The 24962-nt window shown below is 47.6% G+C and overlaps 1 protein-coding gene across 1 annotated transcript in view; it reads right to left on the bottom strand.

Moving 5' to 3' along the window:
* CYSTM1 (cysteine rich transmembrane module containing 1) overlaps nucleotides 1-24243 on the bottom strand; it is a 29665-nt gene extending 5422 nt beyond the window's left edge. Inside the window, exons 1-2 of the mRNA XM_009280066.2 lie at nucleotides 24019-24243; nucleotides 12986-13233 (exon numbers count right to left, since the gene is read on the bottom strand). Of these exons, the coding sequence (XP_009278341.1) occupies nucleotides 12986-13214 (229 nt within the window). The 5' untranslated portion in view covers nucleotides 13215-13233; nucleotides 24019-24243. The remainder of the gene's footprint in view (nucleotides 1-12985; nucleotides 13234-24018) is intronic.
* Between the last annotated feature and the right edge of the window lie 719 nt (nucleotides 24244-24962).

Genomic DNA, 24962 nt, shown 5'->3' with positions numbered 1-24962 from the left:
CAGCCATGCTCTCTACATTCAGGTGGGAGAGGATGCTCACTGGCTCCTGCCACCCCTCAGAGCAAACAGCCGAGGGTACTTTCCCCATGGCTGCTCAGGAAGCTTCTGAACCAGCTCCCTGTGCTGGAGCCCTGAGGCAGCTCTGGTGTCTAAGCAGCTGCCAGGTGCCATTCAAGCCGTCCTGCTTCAGAGCCATGGAGAGCCGGATTGCTGCTGCCAGAGCACTGCCATACCCAAAACTGAGGGCCACAGTGCCCTGAGACATCCAGATCTGCACAGCAGAACGGGGCTGGGAGGATGTTTAGGGAAGCACTGCTTCCTGGTGGTTTGGAGGCAGCAGGGCGACTCTGACCTCAAAAACACTAGCAAGAACAGATACCACAGAACTTGCTCCAGAGCAAAGTCCTTGCAGCTTCAGACTGAGTGAAACCCAGGGGAACCTGACACCCTTCCCTGCCCCAGAAAAAGCTCTGCAGCATGTGACACTCCCAAATCTGGTGGACAGCGTAAGGTTACGCTGCTCTAGGGGTGCCTCACATACCCTCAGCTCCCTTGCTGGACCAGGTGAGATGGATTGAGCTCTCAGGCTGGCAACACCTGGCCTGAGGGTGGGTACCTCTCCTCTGAGCACTAAGGTACAGTGCTTCACACTGAGTGCAGGCAGACCTAGCTAGCCAGCTGCTCTGCTGCATCCGCTGACCGGAGGAGGCCATGTCACTGCAATGCAAGCCACGGGCCGCAGGGCAGTTACTAGTTTCAGCCACCCCAGTCAAGCCCATCTTCACCCTGGTTGAAGGCAGACGTATCTGTAGCCACAGCCAAGGCACCATCCAGGGAAGAGCTCTAACACCGCTGCCTTTCACTGCTAGTTAAAGCAATGTTGCTTTCTTGGTAGCTCAGCGCTAAGCTACCGAGGAGCAATGCTTGAGCATGCAGAAGACACGGGCTGTCAAGTGATACACTAACATTGACAAGACCTCCATCAAAGCACACAAACCAGTAAAGGGATTTTGCTGGTTAGTCAGCAACTTGCAAAGAAGTCAGCAAAATCGAGTCTAACTGCGTACTCTGCTGGAGGATGGGTCTGTATAACCTTCCCCACCCCAAAGCAGAGTTGAAATGGATGCTGCCCTGTGCAATTTATACTAAGCTGTCCATGACTGCAGGCATACAAGAAGAGTTTGCCTGAAGTATTTACGATTAATCCATTAGAAGTTTTAAACTACAGCCAAGCGTTGAGGACATACTGACAAAGCATGTTCAAAGCATGTATAAAGTGCTGTTATGAAACACTTGCTGAAATATTAAACAAAATGGCTTTTCCAAATTTGGGCCCATGCAGTGGGAGATCGGCGCTCTCACCACACGGCCGCTCAGCTGACTCGCATCAGATGCTGCCTCTCAGCACAAGTGGGTCACAGCGGCAGCAGGCATTGCTCCTCCCCTGCCAGCCCGCACCTTCAGCTGCCCGCGCGGCACTGCTGCTGGCAGCTTGTGCTAGAAAGGTCTGCACTGAACTGGCTGATACACAGGCACAACTGCCCACTAACAATTCAGGGCAGGACTAGGACAGGAGAAGGGACACCGTGGGACAGCAGCCATGTCAAGACCTTTCCGGGACTCACCATGGGTTTGGGGGATGTGCCTTTCTGTTAGAAATAGTGAAACAGCACTGGAAAGAGACCACGTCCTTTCACTCTCTTCTGCTAAAAGCTGGAAGTCATTTAAACCAGCAGCACGTTGTGGCACAAGTACCTTTCTGCAGAAACCCTCTGAGAAAAAGCTGTGTTCTTCCCCATGCAGGGGGTTATGGTACTTTACCAAACCCATTCACCTTCCAAGTTCAAGGAAAGCTCCGAAGGCCACCATTTGAAATACACATTTGAGAAGTCGCTGCTTTCCACTGCAGAGTTCCTCTCCCAGAGAGAGCAAGAGTCTCAAGAGGGCAGCTCTCTGCCACCGCCATCTCACGGAGGCTGGTGTCAACCAGTGCTGCAGTTTGATAAGAAATACAGTCGCCACTGAGAGTTTTCAGACTTCGAGAGCATCTGGGCAATACTCTAAGTAAAAACAACCACCTCTCCCTTACAGTTTGAGTTTAATGATCACTTTGAAGCTTCATCAATGCTTCAGAAGTTGTAGCTCTGTCACTGTCACCAGACAAATTGCCAGACAAACTTTAAACACAGCCATATAGCATTGATGCTAAAAAGCTTTTCTCATCAACCAGTTGGGTGTGGGGCTTATACAGGAGAAGATAAGAGCAGAACAGGTGAAGGTTAGTCAACTACTCACTTACAGCTACCAAAGTGCATAGGGTAAAAAACAGTTCAAAGGAAGGCTAGATAAACTATTCCCATAAGCCTCTCATTAAGCTGGAGACATCCTATACCAATCCTCTCATTTTGGATACTATGCAACTGAACATCAGCTTCAAAGCACTGACACAAACACAGTGACAGAAGTACCCAAGGAAATCAAGAGTGTGTGGTAGAACCTTTATTCACCCTTCCCAGCCTACGCATTAGTGCTACTTTAAATGCAGAGGATCCCCTGTAAACAGCACAGTAGGAGACAGCATAACAAAACCCTAAGCACTTTACTCAAACTGCTTAAAATCATTTCGTTAGGAAGTCTTGCACAGCACATTACTGATGCAAGCCACCCAACGTCTTCCCAACTCAATTCAACAAGCAGTTTTCCATTAACAGAGATCAGGTTTTCTACTGGAATAGCTTTGCCAACAAAACCCCAACCCAAAATATGTCAATTAAGGGAACTGCTGGTTTTGTATGCTTCTTGTCAGAAGCCTGAATGCCTCCAAGCTAAAGCCTTCCAGTTTGCTGTGGCGAGCCTTACTGGAGACTTCACTAGCTGCTTTGTGCTTCTCTTTTGTCCAAGGTCAGGCACTCCAAAGATCTCCTATGGCATGCCAGGGTCCTTGCCACTATGAGCAGAAGCCCATTTGCACTTTGGGACTGGTGATCCAATAGAGAAGAGAAACAAGGGTGATTTCTCTCAGAAGCACTAGACAGCACTCAAGTTTTAGGCTCAAGTTTTGATGCTTCCATTGTTTTTCCTAAAACAGGATGGGAGAGGGTATAAGCTGAACAGACCCTCCCATCTTCTAATCAGCCTTAAAGAGCGTAGATCACAATGAATCATGCTTACCCCGAAAATGGTAGCACTCCCTGTAATCACACAGTACCAGCCTGCACAATCCAGTGCAAATAACTCCCACTTTGTTTTTAAAACAAATACTACAATACCTTGTTATTTCATGTACAGTCTGCTTTATCTTAAGCATACACATTTTGTTTCTTCTCATACCTAATTGATATGTTAATCATTAGCTCCATGAGGGAAAGGCATGAGCAGTACTTTTCACCCGGTTTGGTATAAACTAAAATCATGACCTTAGACTGTAGTGCTCCTTATCGCAGTGCTTTACTGGGTCTACAAGGATTACAGTGCAAGGATACCGGCTTTGATGACAGAACCAGCCCATCCCGTCCTAGGGCCCAGGCACAGACATCACTGTTAAGGTACCAACTTACCTACATGGGGAACCCCCCCGGAAAGCAGGCAGCGACAGCGCCCGAGAGCCCTCGAGCTCTGCAAGCCCTCCCAGAAGTCTTGCTGCACGTCACCGAGGGCCCTGGCCCTTGTCTAGGTATTTCAGGTATGACCTCCAGGCAGACAGACAGCAAGCAAAAGCCCACTTCAGGCCAGCCAAGGGGCAGGCTCAGCCAAAAAGTGAGCCGCCCAGGGAGAAGTGAGCTGCGTGCACTCCCAGGGTCGGCCCAGCCTAGCACCAGCCAGCTGCGGGGACTCTTTCCTCTTCCTAAGGTGAGAGGGCCAGGAGCATGAGAAAAGCAGTAACTCTTGAAGTTTACTTCTTCTTTAGCTCCAGCTGTGTGCTAGCACACAGACCCACTCTGCACGCAAACAAGTTACTTGCACTCCTAGCCGCTGTAAGCTATTAGGCAAGGCCTGGAGCACGCAAGAGGAAGCAGCAACAAGCAGTTTACCAACCACTGCCGCTGCAGACCAAAAACTCTTCTTGTGTTATCTGAATGGCTGTTTGCCATAGTAACAACTGTTCAGAGCAGAAGTATTAATTAATACCACAGTCTTCGCACCTGGGAGGAAGCACGCAGCAGGGAAGGGACCAATAAGCCTTTTCCCACATGTGAATAAAGTGTTTTTTATCACAAGCCATTTCTGCACCAAGAGCTTTGTTTTTGCTTGTCCAGCCAGCAAGCAAGAAGTCTTGCTTAAAACTGCACAATGCCATTTTAATCATAATTTCTTACAGGGTTAAGTGCTGCCTGCAGCAGATTGCTAAGTCAGTCTATGCATCTGGTTCTACCTTCAAAACATTCTTACCGAACTCCTTTGAAAGTCTTTCCATTCAGGATGGAGGCCAGAGAAGGGAAAGTCAGCATGAGGGCGTTAGTGGCAGCCAAGGGATGCAGAGGTGACGGTGACTAGAAATCAAGTGTTTCCGAGCCACTCTTTGGGGTGTGCACTCTAGGTCTGCAGACCCAGCACTGCAAGAGGAAGGAAGACCCAGCCAGCCATGAGTAAATCTCACGCAGGCAGCAAGTGCGGAAGGAGAGACTGCATGACTGGGGAACAGGGGACCCTAGGACTTCAACTAAAACTTTCATACTAGCTGTCAGCAAGGCTCCTCTCTGCCCCAGGCCTCCTCCCTTGCCCACAAGACCTCCACCAGGGCAGAGCCTGGGCACAGATGAGATCTAACTCCCTTGGCAAGAAAGGCATTTAATTATTCTTTCTCGTCTCTGGGGATATTTGCTCATGCTTAACAGCTTCACACCTGTCACATCACATTCCCTGACCCCCCAACTCCTTCCTGCCCAGAGGCTTTCACTGTACGCACAGTCTCTACCGACACCATATTCAGATTTCAGGAAATACCTTAGCACACTCCTGAAACAGATACCAGTCAGAGCCAGATGGAAATACAATAGCCTACTTCCAAGCAAAAAATCTTCCAAAGTTGCAAAACACTCAGAGCAATGTTCGCAATCCCCAGCTCCAAACTCAAACAGCTCTACTGGCAGAGCCACCTGGGCAAAAATCAAGTATCAAGGAAGCAAACTGCCAGTGAAAAAAAAAACAAAACAGGTAGTTTCACCTGCAAATCCCCTCTGTCACCAGAGAGCTGCTGCTGACCCAGCCCAGACTTCAGCCTGGACTCAAGCAGAAGTGACTGATTTACAACTACCTGCACTGGTATCAGACCTGCCCTCCGTGGCTGCATGACTATATCCAGCAGATTAGGAAAATTCCTGCCTTTCAGTTCCCGCAAGTCTGAGAAGCTCTTATGGTCACCCTAGAGAGCTGTTTCAGCTTTCAGGGAGCTGAACAGGCAACGCATTTCAAGCAAATTACCATGCAGGCACGCCAAGTGAGCACTTTCCAGAGCCAACGCTGCACTGGCCACATTTCAGACAAGGGTAAAGTTGTTCCCCTCTCTCACACTGCATGTGCTCCAAGCATGGGTTATGTCTGATCATAAACTCTGCAGAAGATTTTCTTGCAGCTGAGCTCAGGGCTGGGAAAGAGGTGAGTTTCCCTCACCTGAGCGCAACAGGGATGGGATTCAGAGATCTTTGAAATAATGGAAGTGATACTAATCAGGATTTATGGAGTATAGATGTGCCCAGGAAGGATTCAACATCCCTAAAAAGCAGGGCTACAGACACTCTTTATAGGAGAAAAGCATACCTTATGTCGTAAGTACTCGAGTCTCTGCAGGATGTCAGCAGGCATCGGCCAGCTCTCCAAAGCACTATAAACCCCATCACACAGGTTAGGTGGTGTACAGGAGACATGTCACATAAGAAACCACCTTCCCCCCAGCTCAAAAGTACAGTAATTCAGGGCTTCAGACCCTTCAGTTTTCTTCTAGACTGCAACAGATGCAGAGACTCCTCCCAAAACTACAGAATTTGAGAACTTCCTCTAACATTTTTTTAAGGAGCGAAATTTTAATTTACTGTTAAAGCAAGGAGGCATTTTCCACCAAGTCAACTGCAGGGCTAAGAACAGCACAATCCTCAGCTTGAGTCAGTGTTTTCATTGAAAATCAGCATCAGCCCTAGACTTAAACAAGACCTGGCTTGGAGGGATTTACACAGCACAAACTCAGTCTTACTGAGTCTTAAGAGTGTCCTGGGTGACAGACAGGAGGGACAAAGTCCAGTTTTAAAGCAAAGGAATGTGCCACAGCAAGTATTCACTCAGGGTAGCAAGACTCTCCTTGAGCAGTCCCCCCCAGGGCTCGAGTACCACAATCTGTGCAGCGCTTGCAGTGCTGGAAAAAGGCTGTACACAATTTGCTTCTCACCCACGCTAGGTGCCCAGCTGACAAGGACTGTCCAGAACAGCAGCCTCATTTAATTCGGTCCGCTATGGAGCCAGCCTTAGCCTCGTTTAGCCAGTTTGTCTGAAGCGTGTTTTCAGATACAGGACCTCAATTTGGAAATCCTTTTCTTTGCGTCAGGCTTTTCTCAGATTATACCCTCCTTGGGGGTGAAAAGCAGCAAAGGCGAGGTCAGACATCAGCCCCAGGACAGCACTGTTCGCCAGCAAACAGCCCCCACTGTTTGTGCAGTCAGCTGACATGAGTCAGGGACAGAGGGAGGTATGATACAGCAATCTTGGGGGAGAGAGAACACCAGGTTTTAATGCACGCTACAGTATGAGAAGCAGATAAGAGGATAACTGCCAAATGAGGTTTTTTTTGGCAGGACACCAGCTGTCTGGAGTTGCAGGTCCTGAAGGTACAGTAACAGTTAAACTAAATGTGCCAACAGACTGCTTGGAAAGGGTCAATATACAGAGAAAAAGCCTGCTGGAATTGCTACATGCTGCCCTCCAAATAAACTTCTGCTGGGGAAGGCTCAGCTCAACATGGTTTGAGGAGCAAGGGGGTAGCCACTGAAAGGCACCAGAGAGCCTAACCAGAGTGATTAGGATCCCCTCCTTTCCACACAGAGACCAGTAAAGAGGAAAAATCCATCCCTCTAGCAGAAGGCAGTGACTGTATCTAGGTGACCTGTTTATTCTTGCAGCTGGCCAAACATTAGGAGGCAGGCAGCATCACTGTGACTGCTACTCTTATCACAGCCGGCTTTGCTACAAGTAATCAACTTCCAGAAATAAGATTTCCACCCTGTGCGTACAATAGGTCAAACGCAATACTGAGCTTTGTTTGCCTTTGGTTGGAAGGAAGGCTGCTGACAGAGCCTGGTTCCCTTTGGCATAGCATGGAATAGCCTCATCCATTACGTTGTTATGTATCAACAGGGAGGGGGGAGAAACTAAGCTGGGCAAATTGCTAACATCAGCTAGTGCTTTCAAAATTAGTATGTCACTTCGTAATTTGGCTCACTCCACTTCTTTTTAAAGCACACCATTATCAACAGCATTACGTTTCACATCTACTTTACATAGGCAAGAAAGTATCTGCTGACCAGTCTGCAGATACTGTGGTTTCCTTATGCCAGTTAATACTGAGTTATTCTATAATTAAAATACTGGCGTGGAAATGAGATATTTTCTGGAATGAGATATTTTCTTCCTCCTAAGCAAGCCCCTGCTGCTCAAGAAGGCCCAGCTTCTTATGCCATGCTCCGCACAGGCACCGTGCTCCTACTGCTGTGTGTTCCCCAGCTTTGTTCTGGTGCAGGCGAGTTCCCTCTAAGCTACCCAAACCATTGTGTAACACCGAATGACAGATCTACGGTATTCCAGGAACTCATGCCCGGACAGACTTTGTGTGGACAGACACAAAGACAGCCCTCAGTTTTTACAGCAGGAAAGCTGCAGACAGAAATCAGCACAAGTCAGTTCACAGAGCTAGGAAGCTGAATCAGATACCCTTAAGGATAACATCCCTCAGGCCCAGCATATAAATTGTCAGCCCTAAAGGTAAAGGTCAAGTTGTTTACTTCTAATGAACAACAGCCAAGTCTGTTATTAGCCCTTGCAAGATGCAAGAAGTGTCGTTTCTTTGGAGACTTTGCTATTGGTAGCCTGTGCAAGCCCAAAAGCCAGCTACCAAAAAAACAAAACAAAAAACCAAAACCATGGCCATGAAGTCTTCTGTGCCATCTCAGCAAGTCACCTAGCCTCTCTGGCTCACTGCTCCTCCACCTGGAGGAGAAACATATGCTTCAAGGCCTTTCACGCCCAACAGTGTTGAGGTAGCTAGGGTGACTCTGAGGGGGTGCAAGCTTGCACACGCTGGACTCCATCCACTCTGGGAGAAGGGACAAAGGACCACCAGCTGCCATTATCAGCTGCAGTCTCCCTCTTCTACAGTGCTGTAATACATGGAGTCATATGGCCAACGCCACTAAGTCTTAATGCGTAAACCGCAAGCTGATTTCTGCAACTCAGACCGTCGTCACGGCTAACTAATCCTACACAGACAGTCTAGAATGGAATATACTCGTTCTCCTTGTTCAGCGCTGTTCTGGACCGCACCTTCCTCCAACAAGCCTTTATATATGTCCCCCTATTCAATGTCATATTGAAAAGATGACAACATCCTCCCTCTCTCTCCTATTTCTAGCAGAGTCATTGCTCGCTTAACAGTAATAACTTTCTTTTTCCAGCCTAGATGTTACCTACCCTTGCCAAGCATGACCCCAGCAAGAGGGACCGAACTCCCCAGTCTGGGCTTACAGCTCCCAACTCCTGAGGACCCGGAGGAACGGGTGCTGCGGCTGGGGAGAAGCATGGCTGCAGCATGCATGCCACACACAGGCGGCGTAACTCGCGCCAGTGCTGCTCAGCCTGAAGAGTCCTTCAACAGCAGCCTTTGAAACAGGGCTCAGTGGTACACGAGCATTTCTGCAGCATGGGTGAGAAAACCAGTACTAAGTTTAAGCTATTTCCCTGTTACATCTCAGATGCAGCTTTCTTTTTAATACAGAGCGCGAGCCACATGAGGTTTTTTCTTCTCCAAGGGCCAATTGGACAGGCTATGTCCATTGCTACTCCAGACAGGCCACAAATTGTTAGATTAAAAACCAGTGTCACCGTGGTGACATGCTGCTTTAACCATCAGATTTTGAGAGCTCAACAGTAATTATTTCCACCTGTGTGGAAATATATATACCCACTCAAGACCAAAATACGATGCATAATTACTTCCACACATTAGCACACCACTACGATCCACAACATAAGAGCCCACTTTGCAGTTAGCCTACACAGTAAAATAACTTAAAGCATAAAATTTAAAGTATAGCAAATTTCCTACTTTTCAACGCGGACATGATGTTTGTTCAGAAATACTAATGCATTACTTGGAGCAGCTTAATTCATTAGACTAAGCACAGTCATCTAGGAGAGCAAAACATCCACTCTGAAAGGAAAGCATCCACACAGTAGCTCTTCCCAGATAACTGCTTGGAAACACCACAAGAACTGACAAGCCACATTAAATCATGCCAGACCAGCCAGGCAGACTGTAATGACTTGATTGAATTTAGACGTCAGTTTTTTATATTAGAGGTTCAGCCACACCAACAGATATACAGCATTAGTATAACAGATTTTAAAAAAAAAAAAAAAAAAGCTTTTTTAGGGACGTCTGTTCTATATTAGACACTCCTGGAGGGGATCATTAAGCAAAGCCTCATTGAAAGCGCTCTCAGAAGACTTCTGTTAAAGTGTCACAGGACAAAGATCAGGTTCCAGTTTGATGGACTGGCCAAAAAGGAACAAGGGGGAAAAAGGGTGTTTAACAGAAGGAGAACCAAGAGAAAGGAATAGCTTTTGCAGACAAACACAAAGTTATAGCCCTGACTTCATTTTACACACATAAATAAATGTTTTTGTACGTTACGTCCACTTCAGCAAAAGCAATGCAAATTGGGAGGTTCCCAAGGTGGGTTCAGAGACCACACATGGCTACAGGAAGGCAGTTCAAAGACAGGACTTACCAGAAGATCTTTAGTTTGTGGGTTAGGGTGCTATTTCTGCAGATCTGCAGTTGTGTTAGCTTACGTTTAACAACAAAACCATGCCTCCTGCAGCATAAGCCTGGGCTCTCAGTGAAAGAGGCACTCAAACACTTAACTACTTGTCCTCTCCCATTTCCCAGCCTACTCCTTTGTGCTGGTCCACAGGCAGAGCAGAGACCCGATCTGAGCAGAGGATGTTCAGTGTCATCAGTTCCCTGATCCAGTCTGATATGAGATCCTTTAAGCCTCCAAGGCAGCAGATCTGGCTCAAAGCCAGACTGTCCAAAGCAGCAGACTCACTCTCCAGCTTCTGCTAGCATATCCCTTTTCGTGGCTATAGCAGCAAAGTGACACTTGCACTATATGAAGACGTTCTATATGGGAGACTAGGAACTCTGCCCCCCCCCCGTACTGAGAAATGCCTGTTAGCCACCCCAAAACTACGTGCATTTCCCAGGGAAAACCCTGATTACACTTTGAGTCCATGTGGTGGTAGTGGTGGGAAGCATCACCGTGCTGCTGCCTCCTCCTTCTCAAAGGCAGACCCTTGAGGTTTTCACTCTTTTACAGAGGAAGCTGAACTCATGACTTGCACTCATTCAGGTTCTTATCCACTCATACCAATTGTTTGCTGCTTATATTTGGGTCCTCTGTCCAGACCCACACCAGAATATTCCTGACATCTTACATCAGCTATAAATCCAGGGATGCTTTTATATACACTGGTCCAATAGTCCACCATTTTAGCCAAGAATACTGGGAAAAAAAAAAGTTCTTGAAAACGTCCTCTCCACAGTTCAGCCTGTCCAGCCATCTATGTCAAGTCTCCTTTGGATTCACTGCAGTGAAAAACTCTTGCTGGGAACTTCTCAAGTTCCAGCTTCCCCAAAAATGAGGGCTTTGAAAAGATCTTTGTCACAGTGCGCTGCTGAGTCAGAGTAACATGAAGTGGTAGAGGGGCACAGCAGGCAGTTATCTCAAAACGCAGCAAATGCATATAGACCTCAGTCCTGAGCAGGCCCCAAGTGCAAGCGCACATTGTCCCAAGCCATGGCAGTAACAGCATGTGGAGAATGACCTTAATGTGCAATGGCCAAAGGCAGCTTCGCATAGTGTCAAAGGCCTCAGGGGAATTGTCTGAGTCCTGACAATTTTCCAAGTGATGTCAGCTTCGATACCCACTTTATCAGCCGGTCTTTACAGCAGTAGTACCTGAAGTGCTAGTGCCTTGCATAGCTGTAAAGCACTGACTTAGGTTTTGATTTGAGGTACATGTTCGCCTCCTTTCTTTCCACCCCAGGTTAGCCTGTCCATGACCATGCCAGACACACCCAGCACATACAAACCCCGAGTCTCCTTTCCTTCCTGAGAGCAGCTCCCACCTAAAGCAGAGTGCCTGGACAGCACCTCTATAGAAGTGCTCCCCACGCTCCCTCCCACACAACAGCCGCTTTGGTAGCTCTGGCCACATCCTCTGCCACCCCAAGGCAGCCAGAACAGCTTTAGGTACTTAAGACTCTTCTCAACAGCTCAGGTCTGTTTGTGATATTCACTGCAACAGAGGAAGAGAGGCAATGACGGTTTCTGGCTTCCCAGCCTGGATGAGTATCTTTATCACTGAAGAACCCTGGAAGAAGGCACTAGAGTTGGCATGACAGCATGAGTCCCCATGCTGATGGTGAGGGGGTGAGTACACCCCCATGATGTACGAGCAGAGATTTTACAACCAAAGCCTGTGAAACAATGACAAGAATAAACTTGGTCTCTAGGCAAGTGTCCTTACCAGCAAGACAAAGAGTTACCAAAAAAACCCAAGCTAAATCCTCCTCTTTCCAATGGGGAAAAGGCAGGGACCACACCCAACCTTACCAGAATCCCCGAGTTGTTGAGGTTGGAAGGGACCCCTGGAGATCATCTGGTCCAACCCCCTGCCCCAGCAGGGTCAGCTAGAGCAGGCTGCCCAGGACCATTGTCCAGTCAGGTTTCGAGTATCTCCACAGATGGAGACTCCACAACCTCTGTGGGCAACCTGTGCCATCACTCTCGCAGTAGAAGCGCCTTCTTGTGTTCAGAGGGACCCTCCTGTGTTTCAGTTTGTGCTCATTGCCTCCGGTCCTGTCACTGGACACTGCTGAGAAGAGTCCAGCTCCCTCTTCTTCATTCCCTCCCAGCAGGTATTTATACACATGGATAGGCCCCCCTGAGCCTTCTCTTCTCCAGGCTGAACAGTCCCACCTCTCTCAGCTTCTCCTCATATACAGATGCTCTGGCCCCTTAATCATCTTCTCAGCCCTCCTCTGACAATTTGAGCCTGCACCAAGCACTGCAGTGAGCCCCACAAGAGCTATGGGTGCCAGAGTAAACCAGCATACCATATTGAGGGGACGTGGCATACAGATGGACCAGCTAGCTGCCAAGGTAAGTTACACCGTCCTCCTTCCCTTCCCCAGAAATCTGTTTTTCCACAGAACGATAATAGCTTTGGAAAAAAAACAAAAGCCCAGGAATGATTCCAACGGCACTATTAGATCACTTGGACAGATATTGATGGGCTCAAGAAAACTGATGCACATTAATTCGGTAGGAACTGTACATTTGAATATTGCAAGCTTTAACTGCGCAGCCTTCGGTTGAAGCTTATCAACAAAAAGACAGGCAGAATGAGAGTTGTGGCAAATCTAAAACCAGCAAAAAGCATGTATAACAACCTCAGGATAAGGATTCCCTTGAGGGATCAGTATTAAGGATGTTCAGCAGTATCTTCCAACAGCCAGAGAACTGTTAGAGACACAACAGCAAAATAAAGCAGGAAAACAGGCTATGAACAGAATCGCTACTTCAAACAGGTCTCCACCTCCCCCAGCCCCGTTAGGGCCAGATGCCGGTAACCGTATTACTTCAAGGTCAATGTGTACTCATGCATTTGCAAGCCAGAAAGGGTCACGATTACATGGCACCACAGCTGCTAGGCATACCTGTGTTTTTAGGCCCATCTGCGTACACTGGTCCTGGAGGCGGAGGTGCATTTTGCCATCCGTACTGGGGATAACCTTGATAACCCGGCTGGCCTGGCTGGTACGGCCCAGTAGGTCCAGGAGGGTAGCCAGGGTACGGGCCAGGAGGACCACCCGGCTGCTGTGCATAGGGTGGGTAAGGGGCAGTCGGGCCCGGGCCGGGATAAGGTGGAGGATTTTCGTAGTTCATGTAGGATGCAGAATCTGTCCTGCAGAAGAAGGAAAACAAACAGAAGAACTGGTTTGCTTTTGTCTGCTTACCATGACCACGTAATTCCCATTTCAGACCGCTCACCGGAGGGCCCTACATTAAGTGTGAGAAACAGACCTCAAAATACCTGGTCAAGCAGTGAGTTTATTTCTAACCCTATCACAGGGGCAGAGACTGAGGTGAAGTGATTTCTTTTAAGTGACATGAGTTTAGCTCAGCAGCAGAGTGACTTGCTGCTTTCCAATCATGCATCAGCTATTCACCCTAAGACATTTAACAGTCCTGCAACTGCAAAGCAAAATCCTCTGCTTCCGCTCATGATTAAATCGCTTTTAAGAGAGATTTAGAAGTGATTACTTCATGTTTCTGTCAATATTAAAAAAGAAAAACACACAGAAATGCAGCCTGTCCAGACATGCTGGATAGCCTCAAAAGGAGAAAGAGTGAACACAAATGTCCATTGCACTTCTGCTAATTGTTACAAGCATCTAGACCAGCACTCTGGAGCAAGACTGTACATGAGTAACTTCCTGATGACATTGTAACCCAGCACATTGCGTATTCTTCCAGTAATATGCAACTGAATCATTAAGCAGCCACAAGCAATCAGGACCTCGGGCTCAGTCTCATTCAAAAAGCAACGTTAAGGACACCTCAGAGTTGATGTTCATAAAACCTGTCTAACTATTACTCACAGTACAGCCATCAAAAGACAAAACTGTCATAATAACGCAACTTTAATTAACCTCTAAGCAGCATGACTAAGCAAACCATTTCTTACATTAGGTTTCTGAAGCTTCTCCCTGCTTGAGAAACAGAAGTGTCCTTAATACCATGTGTTCAGGAACCACCCTGACTGAAGTAGCTGTACTCTGCTATTTCCTTTGTACCATTACAGGGTGCAGAAGGGTCACCGTTTCCCCTTTGCTGCACACCTCCTCCCACACGCCACAAGCTTCAGGGAGAAATACCAGGAGCATAATTTGCCTCCGCTGACGCTCACTGCTGCCGGCATTGAGCAGGAGAGGCTGACAAGCAGGATCCTCTTTGGATGGTGTTGGAAAGGGCAAGCGGCTGGGCTGGACTGACCTGGATACTCAGTACCGTGCACCCGCTCTTGGGGACGTGCGGATTTTGAGTCCAGAGGAGACCATTAGCACATCTGGACTGAGCTCTGGCGTGACGCAGATTAAAGAATTTCACCTTTGTAACTCTATAGGGAGCCCAGAGCAGTCATCTGCCGGGCAGAAGCCAAGTGAGTCAAGCCTCTGGGGCTATGTTTAGCTGCTGCAGTGTTGAAGTGAGCTTTGTTTGTTTACGGCTTGCTATTTCATCACCTCAGAGAGTGCTGACTGTCCCTCCCCAAGGAAGGATCCCTAGGCTCTCTGCTTATTTACACATTACTCCTGCCCGAATGTCGCTAGCACGACGCTCGCTGCTGTACAGCCACCATGGGGCCCTCCCACACACGCAGCACCATCCCACTCTCGCAGTAACAGCCAGTCTGATCACACACAATGCCCAGGAGAGCACTGCCGACTCGAAATGACTCCAGAGGCGCGCTCCAAGGGAACAGGGCTGACATCCCTCCCACGACGACACCGAGAAGCCCTTCACTCTCGGCAGGCTGGGTCTTCCCAGGCCTCGCCAGCCTGCAGTTGTCATTCACCTGAATTCATTCTAACGCTCCTCTTGGTGTGCAAGCCAGGCACAGTCCCAGTTAACGGCTAAGGCAGTGCTGTTACCTTTCAAATGCTATTTCTTAATATCTTTGACAAGAGTTTTAGTGTTTAACCAATGCCAGGGATTAGAGGAATTTTATTTATTTTTTTCCATTGCCAGGCCAGCCAGACCACTTAACTGCTCATTTTAAAATGGACAAGCACAACATACATTTAACTCGAGGCTCTTTAACCACCATACTGCACTGCAACGCCTCTACCAAGTCTGCAGCAAGGAAATTCTCCCTTCAGAAAGCCAGTGAAAGGCAGGCAGCAAGCCCTACAACTCACTTCAATGCAACAAACTAGAGAATCAGGACATAACAGGTCACTAATGTTCATCTAACCCAGAAAATCATCCCAAAATAGCAGCCAAAAGCAAGTTCCCAGGGAAGATCAAGGCCAGAGCGAGTGCGCGTCTATACCTACATACTGTTGCACATGGCAGGGTAACCGTTTGGTGCCCAAGCCAGACAGGGCCCAGGCAACCAGCAGACCCCTGTGAACTCCCCCTGAGTTTGCTCAGCCTCCCTGAGCCGGCGTACAGCTGCAGTGTGCACTCCCGGTGCGAGGGGATCCAAAGCTCTGCTGCGTGCCTTGTGGAAAACTGCCTCCTGCCCCACCGGGGTGACTGCAGGAGGTAGGGATCAGCGGTCACCCTCCTGAATTTAGGGATTCACCAAACCAGGGAGGAGGCACGTGGGAGCCCCCCGTTCCAGGCTGAAGAGCCCCAGCCCGCTGTCTGCTCTTCAGGCAGGAGCCAGCCCCTCCACCCACCTCCCTCTTCTCTGAGCCCCTCCAGGTCTGTTCTAGGCTGTAAGTCGGCATCCTATATACATATATGTGTGTGTATATATATATACACACACAAGGCATTCAAAGGCAGCAAACCACCAATCATGTTTTTTGTTTGTAAACCTTTTCTTAAGAACCCCCAGGGCTCAGCTTGCTTTGGTGATCATTGCCAAGCTCCAGCAAAGAGTCACATTCATTACTCCAGTTTTCCAAAGCCCTCCTACCTAAGAGGACGGTCAGTTCAGTCCATCCTTTCCAGTGAAGTTCAGTCTTCCCTTCTGTCCCTTCACATGCATCAATTCATTCATCTACATTCAATATCATTGCCATTTTAGTGCTGTAGCAAGGCTTAAAAGATGTTGCAATTCTTCAGTTGGCTGTGAACTCAAATTCAGGCAGTGGGTAACTTAAACTCAGCTGTCGCACTGCTCCCTTGCCATGGGGACTTGTGCTGTGACCCCCCGGGGGCCACCCTCCACCGTCACGGCTGGCCCTTCGCTCCCTTCGGTAACCAAGCAGGGAGCCTGCCCACCATCCCGTGGCTGCCTGGTCTCTGTAAAAGCACCCAGCATGGGACCATACCAAAAGCCCTTTGGAGAGCTGGTGTAACTGCTGGTGGAACCACACAGGTAGAAAAGCATCTCTGCAGAAAGGTCTGAGATGGGTATCAGCTGTACAAGGCTGTACTTGGTAAAGCTTAGAAACCACTGAAGAATGTGGTAAGATGAGAACCTGGCTAAAACCAACAGCTGTGGGTGATGAGGAAAGAAAACTGCACATCAGCAGCTCTGCAGAAGAGTCTGAGAAACTGGACAGAAGGAGTTAAAAATCCAAGTCTGACAATGGCTTGAGCAAACAGGGAAATGGTGGCATAGGGAACAAGAAAGAAATACCAGTGCTCTCTACCTGTTTAACAGCTCTATGTTAGCCATGTCAAAACAGTTTTTGAAGAGGAGGCACGTTTGGAGTGGAGCTACTAACTGAGCTTCTGCCTGTTAATGCGGGAGAGGGACTGAGGAGAAACCTGGAGAGAGTCTACTAAAAGCCAGACAGATGCCTGGACAGAGACCTCAGAAGAACAACAGAACAGCGGAAAAGATGAAGAATGAGATTAAGAAAGGCATATTCCACCAGGGCAAAAGTTACTTTTCCCCTCAAAGTTGAAGGTAAAGTAACACAACAGAGATTAGGCAAGAAGTAAAAGAGAGCATCCAGCGAGAACAGTTTCAGCAGCAACTGTATTGGAGATTTATCTGTGATGAATGAGAAGAGAAAACTCCTGAAGAATTTATCAAGGCATTCAGCAAACCTGGTTGTGGAAACCAGGTCCTCCAGAGGTCCCAAGTACCACTTCTGTCCACTCCCTCCCGCTCCGCCTCAGCTGTGAAAGTCAGCCTTCTCACAATGGTCTCTGTCCCCAGTTACATTCTCAGGAAGACTTTTGCCTTGTCCCCCACCTCCACTATCAGTTACTGCCACGTGTATACCCTTCCCTACTTGCCCTTTTTGAACTGAGGAAAATCTAAATACTGTCACACATTCTCATGAACTCATACATCATTTTACATGTTTACTAGCCCTATTTACTCACCTGGGTATGTGTTTGCAAGGCAGGGCCTTGAATCATTAAGCAGATACTTTTCAGAGACATACTTGAGCTCCTAGTCAAACGTATTATGAAGCTTTGCTGTGGGTTCTCACCCCAACCAGTAATTCCATGTGAGCTGCAACCAAGACCAACTCCTATGAGCTTGCATAAGGGCTCGTATCTGTGGGTTTCCCAATGAGCACCTCTCGGAGACAAAGCTCAAAAGAAAGAAGCCAACGCATCAGTAAGGCCCTTTGTTTTTCATGGCACTGCAGGAGGTCCATCAGAAAGAGCCAGTACAGCACTGCACAGTCTCACCCGATGTGAAACTTCATTTAGCACTAAACCCAGCAAACGAAGAGATTTCCTTGATTGACAAAACATGTTCCTATTCCTTCCTCTCCCCCCCTCCTTAGTACTTTTGCTAAGAGGTAAGTTCGTTAATACATCATTGTTTCCTTAAGCTATCTTCAAACTCCTTTGTTCCACACTGCTGAGCAAACATCGTTTCCCCTACCCTAACAGAAGGGTTTTATTTTTAAACAGCTTACCATACCCTAAAAGGCTGCACTGTCTCCCATAAAGTCTGCAAAAAAGAAATCACTGAAGTAGGAATACACATACAATATATCATAGAGAGAATACATATGACACTATATGTGCCTGTATATATAGACACACACAGAGATATCACTACTTAAGAACCACCATCCTATGTGAGAACACAAGTCCCTCTACATCTGTAACCTGTCTTTGACTAAGGCTTAGCAAAAGGTGCAACTATAGAACTATGATGCTTTGTATACACATATATACACAGAACTATGATGCTTTGTATATCCTATATATTTTTTTTAACCTGTCCACTTTGGCAACCAATACACCTTAGAGAAACAAATTTCATCATTAAGCTTTGAAAATACCTACTTCTTTCTGATTGCTTTAAATTACTGCCTCATACAAGGTCAGCATACCAATGCAGCTGTTGCAGAACTAGTTGGTCACTGCTCCTGACTCTCCTCTTCCAGCACACTCGTGAATTTATTATCTTTTTTCCTCCACGCATCTCTCCCGAGCTGAGGACCCTCTGCTTCTACAAAGCCTGTCCTATTCCTTGGTCGTTCTTGCCACCCATTGCTGTGCCTTTAGTTTTATGTTTGTCTCAGAGGGAGCGAGCAGGTTGCATGAAGCTCTGCTGCGCAGCGCTGCAGCAGTCTTCTGCTTTCCGTCCCTTTCCTAGCCCACTCCCGGGACAGCTCTTGCCATATGTCAAGCCAAACACAGAGCTCAAGCTGCACTGTACTAATCATAACTGCAAGATCCTTCCAAGTGGGAGTAGCTCACATAGAGCCTATCACTGCACACGTACAGCTAGCACTGTTGTCCTTCTCATACACATTGCTCACCAAAGTATCAACACACAGTCTCTTCCACCATTTCACTGCCCAGGTATCAGACTCTTCCACAAGTCTCTGGAAACAGCCTTAGTTTCAACCTGGGAAAGTCTCATAATCCACAAGCTGCCACCTATTTACCCCTTTTTACAGATCAGCGCATGGTGGATTATGAATCAAGTGAGACCTACCTTTATCCCACTATGTTTAAGAATCACTGGAAAGGATTTCCACCCCCCTCCAAACTAGGAAAAAAGAAATCGGTAGCCTCATTTAGATATCTGACCGCCTTCTCACTTTGCAAGAGCAGCCCTGCAGCACAACATGAGGGCCTGAACAGGTAGGACTTTTGGTCAGAAGACAACATGATGCAGGAAAACAACCACGAATCAAGAGAACAAGGGAAAGTGTGATGGAAGGAAAGCTCTTCTGTTAGCATGAGGGGTTCCCAAACAAAGAGTCTTCACACCCTGCCAAGAAGACCCAGTTTCACCCTTTTCCCTCCTCCAAAAGGCTACTTACAAGGCTGGCGCTCCCAAGCACCTCTTCTGAGGTCAGCCTAATTCTGGCCTTCAGAGTGACTGGAGACCAGTATGAATCTGCTTGTACCTGTTGGCACAGACGACACCTTGTTATCTTGGCAAAATTGAAAAGAGCATGCATAGAAGAACCATCTGCATTTTTACGCAGTAGGTGTTCACAGCTGCTAATCCACCTGCAAAGAAATACGAATCCCTGCAGACAGCTGCCTGCAAGTCAGATCCTTCAAATGCAATCTCCTGTGCAAGTGAGTCAATTAAATAAAAAGCTGTGTATGTGGGGGGAGATGACAATCTAATCTGGGTACTGAAACAGGGTTAAACATCTTCTGTTGCATAGGGAACAGTGCAAGAAATAGCCCTCTGAAAACAAATGGGGGATTAATAAGTTAAAAAAACCAAAGCAGATCAGCAGTCTGGAACACCTAGACAACCTCCCCCCAAAAAAACCTAATTAGCAGATTTCAGGAATTTAAAGGCAAGAAGTTTTTTGTTTTTAGGACAGCAGAACAAGCACCGCACCTCACATGCTGGTCTAGTCAGGAGGAATCGCATTTTGGGCATGTCAGATACTGATTCAGCTGGCCTTTGCACAAATGAAGATGGAGGGCACGGTGAGGCACAGATCCTGAGAAAGGCAACCGGGGCACCCTGACTTAACCCACCCCTTCCAATGCCTGCAGCGCTAGGAAGTAGTTTTCCAATACAGAGCTCTAATGGAAAGTACATTTAACATCAACAATCCAGCTCCTGGCAACCAGCCTAGAATTTAAATTACATTTCATATGAACAGTATCCAAATGAAAAAAAGCACAAGTGGCTTTTAAATGGCACTGGTTTTGTGTTTCCCTCTTACCAGCTTCTCTATTTAGTGACTGCATGAAAGGTACGTTAAGGATAAATTGTAAGAGATTCCCTTCTTGCTCGGTTCGCTTCCAGGAAAAGCCTCCTCCCAGGTTTGCCCACCCACTTCACCAGGCAGCACCGTCAGCCTAGAGTAATAGCTGAAGGAGAACTTCACCCACCTTTTCTGACAAAAGCTGCTCAAAACTGTGTTACTGCCCAAAATGCAAGTCTAGGCAGAAGTGAAAAGCCCAGCTTTGTGCTATCAAAGGAAAAGCTAGAAAACGCTGTTTTGTTCAAACGCATTTCCTTAAGAGGTCTCTGGGGCTATGGGATACTCCACGGTCATGAGGAAGATGTGCATTTCCTCACCTTTATTCGAGTGGCTGCCAGGCATTTCCTGCACAAAAAACCTCAGCTTCTGTTCTGAGTGGCTGAAGCCACCAGATCAGGCAGCTCCACGGAGTGAACAGCAGTGGTTTGCATGAACAGGCATTTAACCTGAGCCAGGTATTCCCTCCTCCCAGTACCCTCCAAGCCCTCTGGAGGCCCGTCTGTACAAATAGAGAGCGCATCTGATGTGCGAGGCTGACACTAGTGTCCCTACAAACTGTCCCACCTCTCCAGTTCCATTGTCTGTCCTGCCTTCTTGGCAAAACCATGATCAATATGCATGTTTCCAGGTGATTTTAGTTTTGAAAACCAGGGCTTTAATCAACTCTAAAGGGCCTGTAGTCATGTTGACAGTATTTGCCTCAGACGCAACGTCCTTTGTAGAGCTTCGCAGTCACAGGATCTGTCCTTGTCGCTCTGTCTCCACAGGACTCTCTAACAACGCAGCCTCATGCCCACACAGGTCTGAATGCCAGGATTTTCCTTCTGCAGACAAGCCTCAATGTCTCGTCAATTGTTACGAACATACAAAACCTCTTCAGAAATACTACTTATAACCTATTGCCTAGTTTTCCTGCTTGCAATATGCTGTCCACCTACATGTTCTGCACGGCAGAAGAAAAGTCTGAAGCTGAAAGAGCTGCCTGTGTAGGTCCTACAATAAAAGTGTTGGTGAAAAAAATCAAATCCAATGCTCTGCTACTGTTATTACATGAACTGCACCCTTATGGGGAAAAATTTTCAAATTTTTCAGACATCTGATGAAAGGTTTTAAGAACATACGATTTAACACCAGAGACTAACAATTATGATGCTGGGAAGTACCACAGCACGGCCCCTCTAGGGTTATAAACCAAGGCACTTGCTGCTGACACACCAGCTGAGACTCTGCCCAGTTACAGAAGTGCCTGTGGCAAAACGAACTAATGAACAAAGTCCTTTACACAGAAATCACTGCAGATATGGGCACTAACACCCTGGTTTCAGGTTTTGAATGCTTTTGCCTGCATTACTCTTGTTCAAGTCTTTGTATAATGAGCTACATTAGATAGTTCCAGGAATACATAAATATATTTTGTTCTTAAAGGGATGTACTAAGATAGTTTTAAGGTGCAACAAATACCAAAACCAAAAATCAATGAAAACATCTGACTGTCAAGTTAAACTAGACCCTGCAAATAATAGTTTGTAACAGAAAGAAGCTTTGTTGGTCCAACTGAGAAGGGAATGTGAAACAAACAGTATGACTGGCAAGAAAATTAATAAGCACAGCTAATACATTCGTATGTGTTATTCAGATGGTGTTCTGGCAGCATCCCAGCAATGAAACAGCAGTAGTCTTTCACGATAATCTCCCCAGCTCTGATACACTGACGGATTTAGTGGAAGATACTACCCGGACTGCATGATGATTTTCTACCATCGCAAGCAGGAAACACACTGAAGGGCAGCATACAGCTTCTAAGACACAGCAAAGTCAGTGTACGCAGACAGAAATACATGCATTTCTGCAGCTAAGATCTCATCACTCAGAAAGATATTTCACGACAGGCTGGAAAGTGGAATGAGACAGAGATTTTTTTTCCTCACGTTTCCTCACTTTTTCTGCTTTTCCACATCCTACATGCAGTTGTAACACGATGCTTTACTTTGCCTGTAGGGCATATGCAAGAACCTTTTAATGGCTGCTTGTCACAGGGCACAAGCAAGTATCTCTCATACCAGTTGTCACGAAACCAAGAAAGCCTTTGCCTTACTCTGTCAGAGGTTGAAGAGAAGCTATTACAGTTCAGGGCACTGCCCTCAATAACTCATGAGACCGAATAAAGCCACAACAATGCATTATAATACTAATGTAGAAATATATCTTTCTGATACGCAAGTGAAAGAAAGCAGCTTTTGTTTAGTAGTGGTGGTGCCTGGAGTAAGGAATACAATAGACCAGACATTTCCAAGTAGGTGCATTCCCTGAAGCACCCCTGCAACCCTGACGGGCTGTGGGCAGGCACTGAAGCACAGCACAGCTCCCTCTCCAAGAAAGCAGTGCGGTGGCAGCAGGAACGCGCACACGCGTTTTCACACAACTGGGTCCCGGCTGGGAAACACTCCCTGGGATAGGACTGCGGAGGGCGGCACAGCACGTGCCTGCCCCGCAGCACGGGTGCGAGTCCAAGCGCTTCATCCCGAAGTCTGGAGGAAGGCAACCTCTCCCATCCCGGGGCGAGCGGCCTCGGAGGCTCCCAGGCTGCCTTGTGGGAAACCAAGCTGCAGCCGGCAGGATGCCAGACCTGGCAACACCGACCGTCAGCTTAAATGACTCAGGCTTCTTGCTATCTTCCCCTATTCCCAAAAATGATGGAGTGCTATTTTCTACTCATTGACCCATACAGTTTCAGTTCAGAAACAGGAAGTTGAGAAGGACACAGTACACAACCGAGAGAGTAGAAAACATCAATATCGAAGGCAGGCATTTGAACCCTGCTCATTCAAGTCTTCAGCTCCCACTAGAAGTTTTCACGGCCCCCTGCTAAGCCTACAGCCATGCCACAGGGAGATCACGAACAGGTGACAGGAGAAATGCAGACCTGTTTGTTGAAAATCCAGAGTTACACAGGCTTGCTCTGCCCTCCTAGAAACAATTAAGTAACATATTACTCTGATCATGCACAGAACTACCCTGAAAACAGGCAGCTGCTCCGTTTACCATAAACACAGCCTTCCAGGTAATTCTCCGTCATCCCACCGCAACGCTACGAGCAGGAACATTGCTGCTTACGCTTACAGGAACACCTCTGGTTTTTTGAGCAGCAAGCCACTGCCAATTTTAAAAGTAATATGGACCGGGGGGACACAGGGCAGCAAAACACCGGAGCTCTCTCCTCCCAACTGACAGCAGGGTGCCACCTCGCAGGGTCTGCTCTGCCCACATCAGAGCCCCCCACCCATGTCGGAGCCACTCATTTACAGGACATTCTCTTCTCCTCTTCAGCCTCTGCAGTGAGGACACCCACCAGCCTCTGCAGATTATCACTTACTGCTCTCAAACCGTTAGGGGAATGACAAATCAGTATTTTAACAAAGATGGCCTTTATAGCACATGAATAAGAGGCACAGTGTAACAGACAGTGCTGAAGAAGTTTCAGTACTTGGTAAAAACACTATTCTGTGCAATGCAGAAGATTATTATCCAACATGCACACTAATTCCTGACCGCACCCAAAAAGCACTGAAATATGATCACTAAAATATATCAAGTTTCAGCATTTTCTGCCTCCTCCTCAGTCTACCTGATATAATAATAGTATTCTTATCACCCAATGTTTCTAGGAAGAGTCAGTCTTTTTATTAAAGCAACTGATGCAGTTGAAAGAAAAATACCTGTTTTCTGGCACAGCAGCACTTCCCACACCTTGTATCTCATCACTGTATTTACCATAGCACAAAGGAGGAGGCAGCTGCTCCACACAGTCATTTTAACTCACCCACACTTACTACCTTACCCACACTTACCCTATTTAGACACTCAGGATGAACCTTCTGCTCACACAGGTCTCGTAGCAAAGGTGAAAGCACCAAAAGCAAAGAGAACTTTTTTTTTTCCTTTCAGATAGAACTAAACATGAATCTGGGATGACTGGGACAGATCTTGGTGCTGCCCTGGACAGAGAGGGTCTCCCCGCTGCTATCAGAAGGGGCTGCCAGTTCCGTGTGGCAGAGGAAAGGAGGCGAGTACTCTCCTCCTCTTACTTATTCTCCTATTTCACCATGACATTTAATTATCCAAATGAGGTCTTCAACAGCTATAGGAACAGGAAATATAAATCCAGGACAACCATAATGGCTTTTAAACACACAATGCAGCATTATTATTTTTACTCAGAGAGTGCTAGCATACCTCTCGCTCTACACTAAATAAGCCCATTAGCATTAAACATGCCCATCTGCTTTGAGTGCAGATGCCTGCCTTCCTCTTCTTCCCCCATGCTGCATAAACAGTTGCAGCCAAGCAGCGCTGCCCTCCCCGACGCGCAGGGCAGGATTGTAAAACCCCACAGCACCCCACAGCCACCTCGCTCCCTGCAACGAAAGCTTGAAAGAGTTTAAAGCAACTTTTTGGAAACAAACACATCGTTAGAGCTGGCAGACAGGGAGAGATGCCCCCGGGTCAGCAGCACCGCGGCCCAGGCCTGCCTGGGGGGCTTCACTAGTGACCCACCCTCCCGCTCCACAACAGCGTCCACCTGACCCGACACCTCGGGGACCCCTGCCGCCGGAGCCGCCGCCCCACAGCTGGCCTCCCAGAGGTGGGACGGGTCCCCCTCTTCACCCCGAGATGTTTTCCTCCTCACCCTCCTCAGAGCGGCAACCCGGCCCAGCACGTTCCCCGCAACAAGGGCCCCGCGTCCACGTCCCAGTCCCGCCCCACAACCCACCCCCCTGCCCCCAGCGTCCAG

Source organism: Aptenodytes forsteri, unplaced genomic scaffold (genome assembly GCF_000699145.1).
Source record: "Aptenodytes forsteri isolate BGI_AS27 unplaced genomic scaffold, ASM69914v1 Scaffold19, whole genome shotgun sequence".
NCBI classification, from domain to species: domain Eukaryota; kingdom Metazoa; phylum Chordata; class Aves; order Sphenisciformes; family Spheniscidae; genus Aptenodytes; species Aptenodytes forsteri.
The sequence above is the reverse complement of the archived record's forward strand: the minus strand, read 5'-3'. Positions and strand labels throughout refer to the sequence as shown.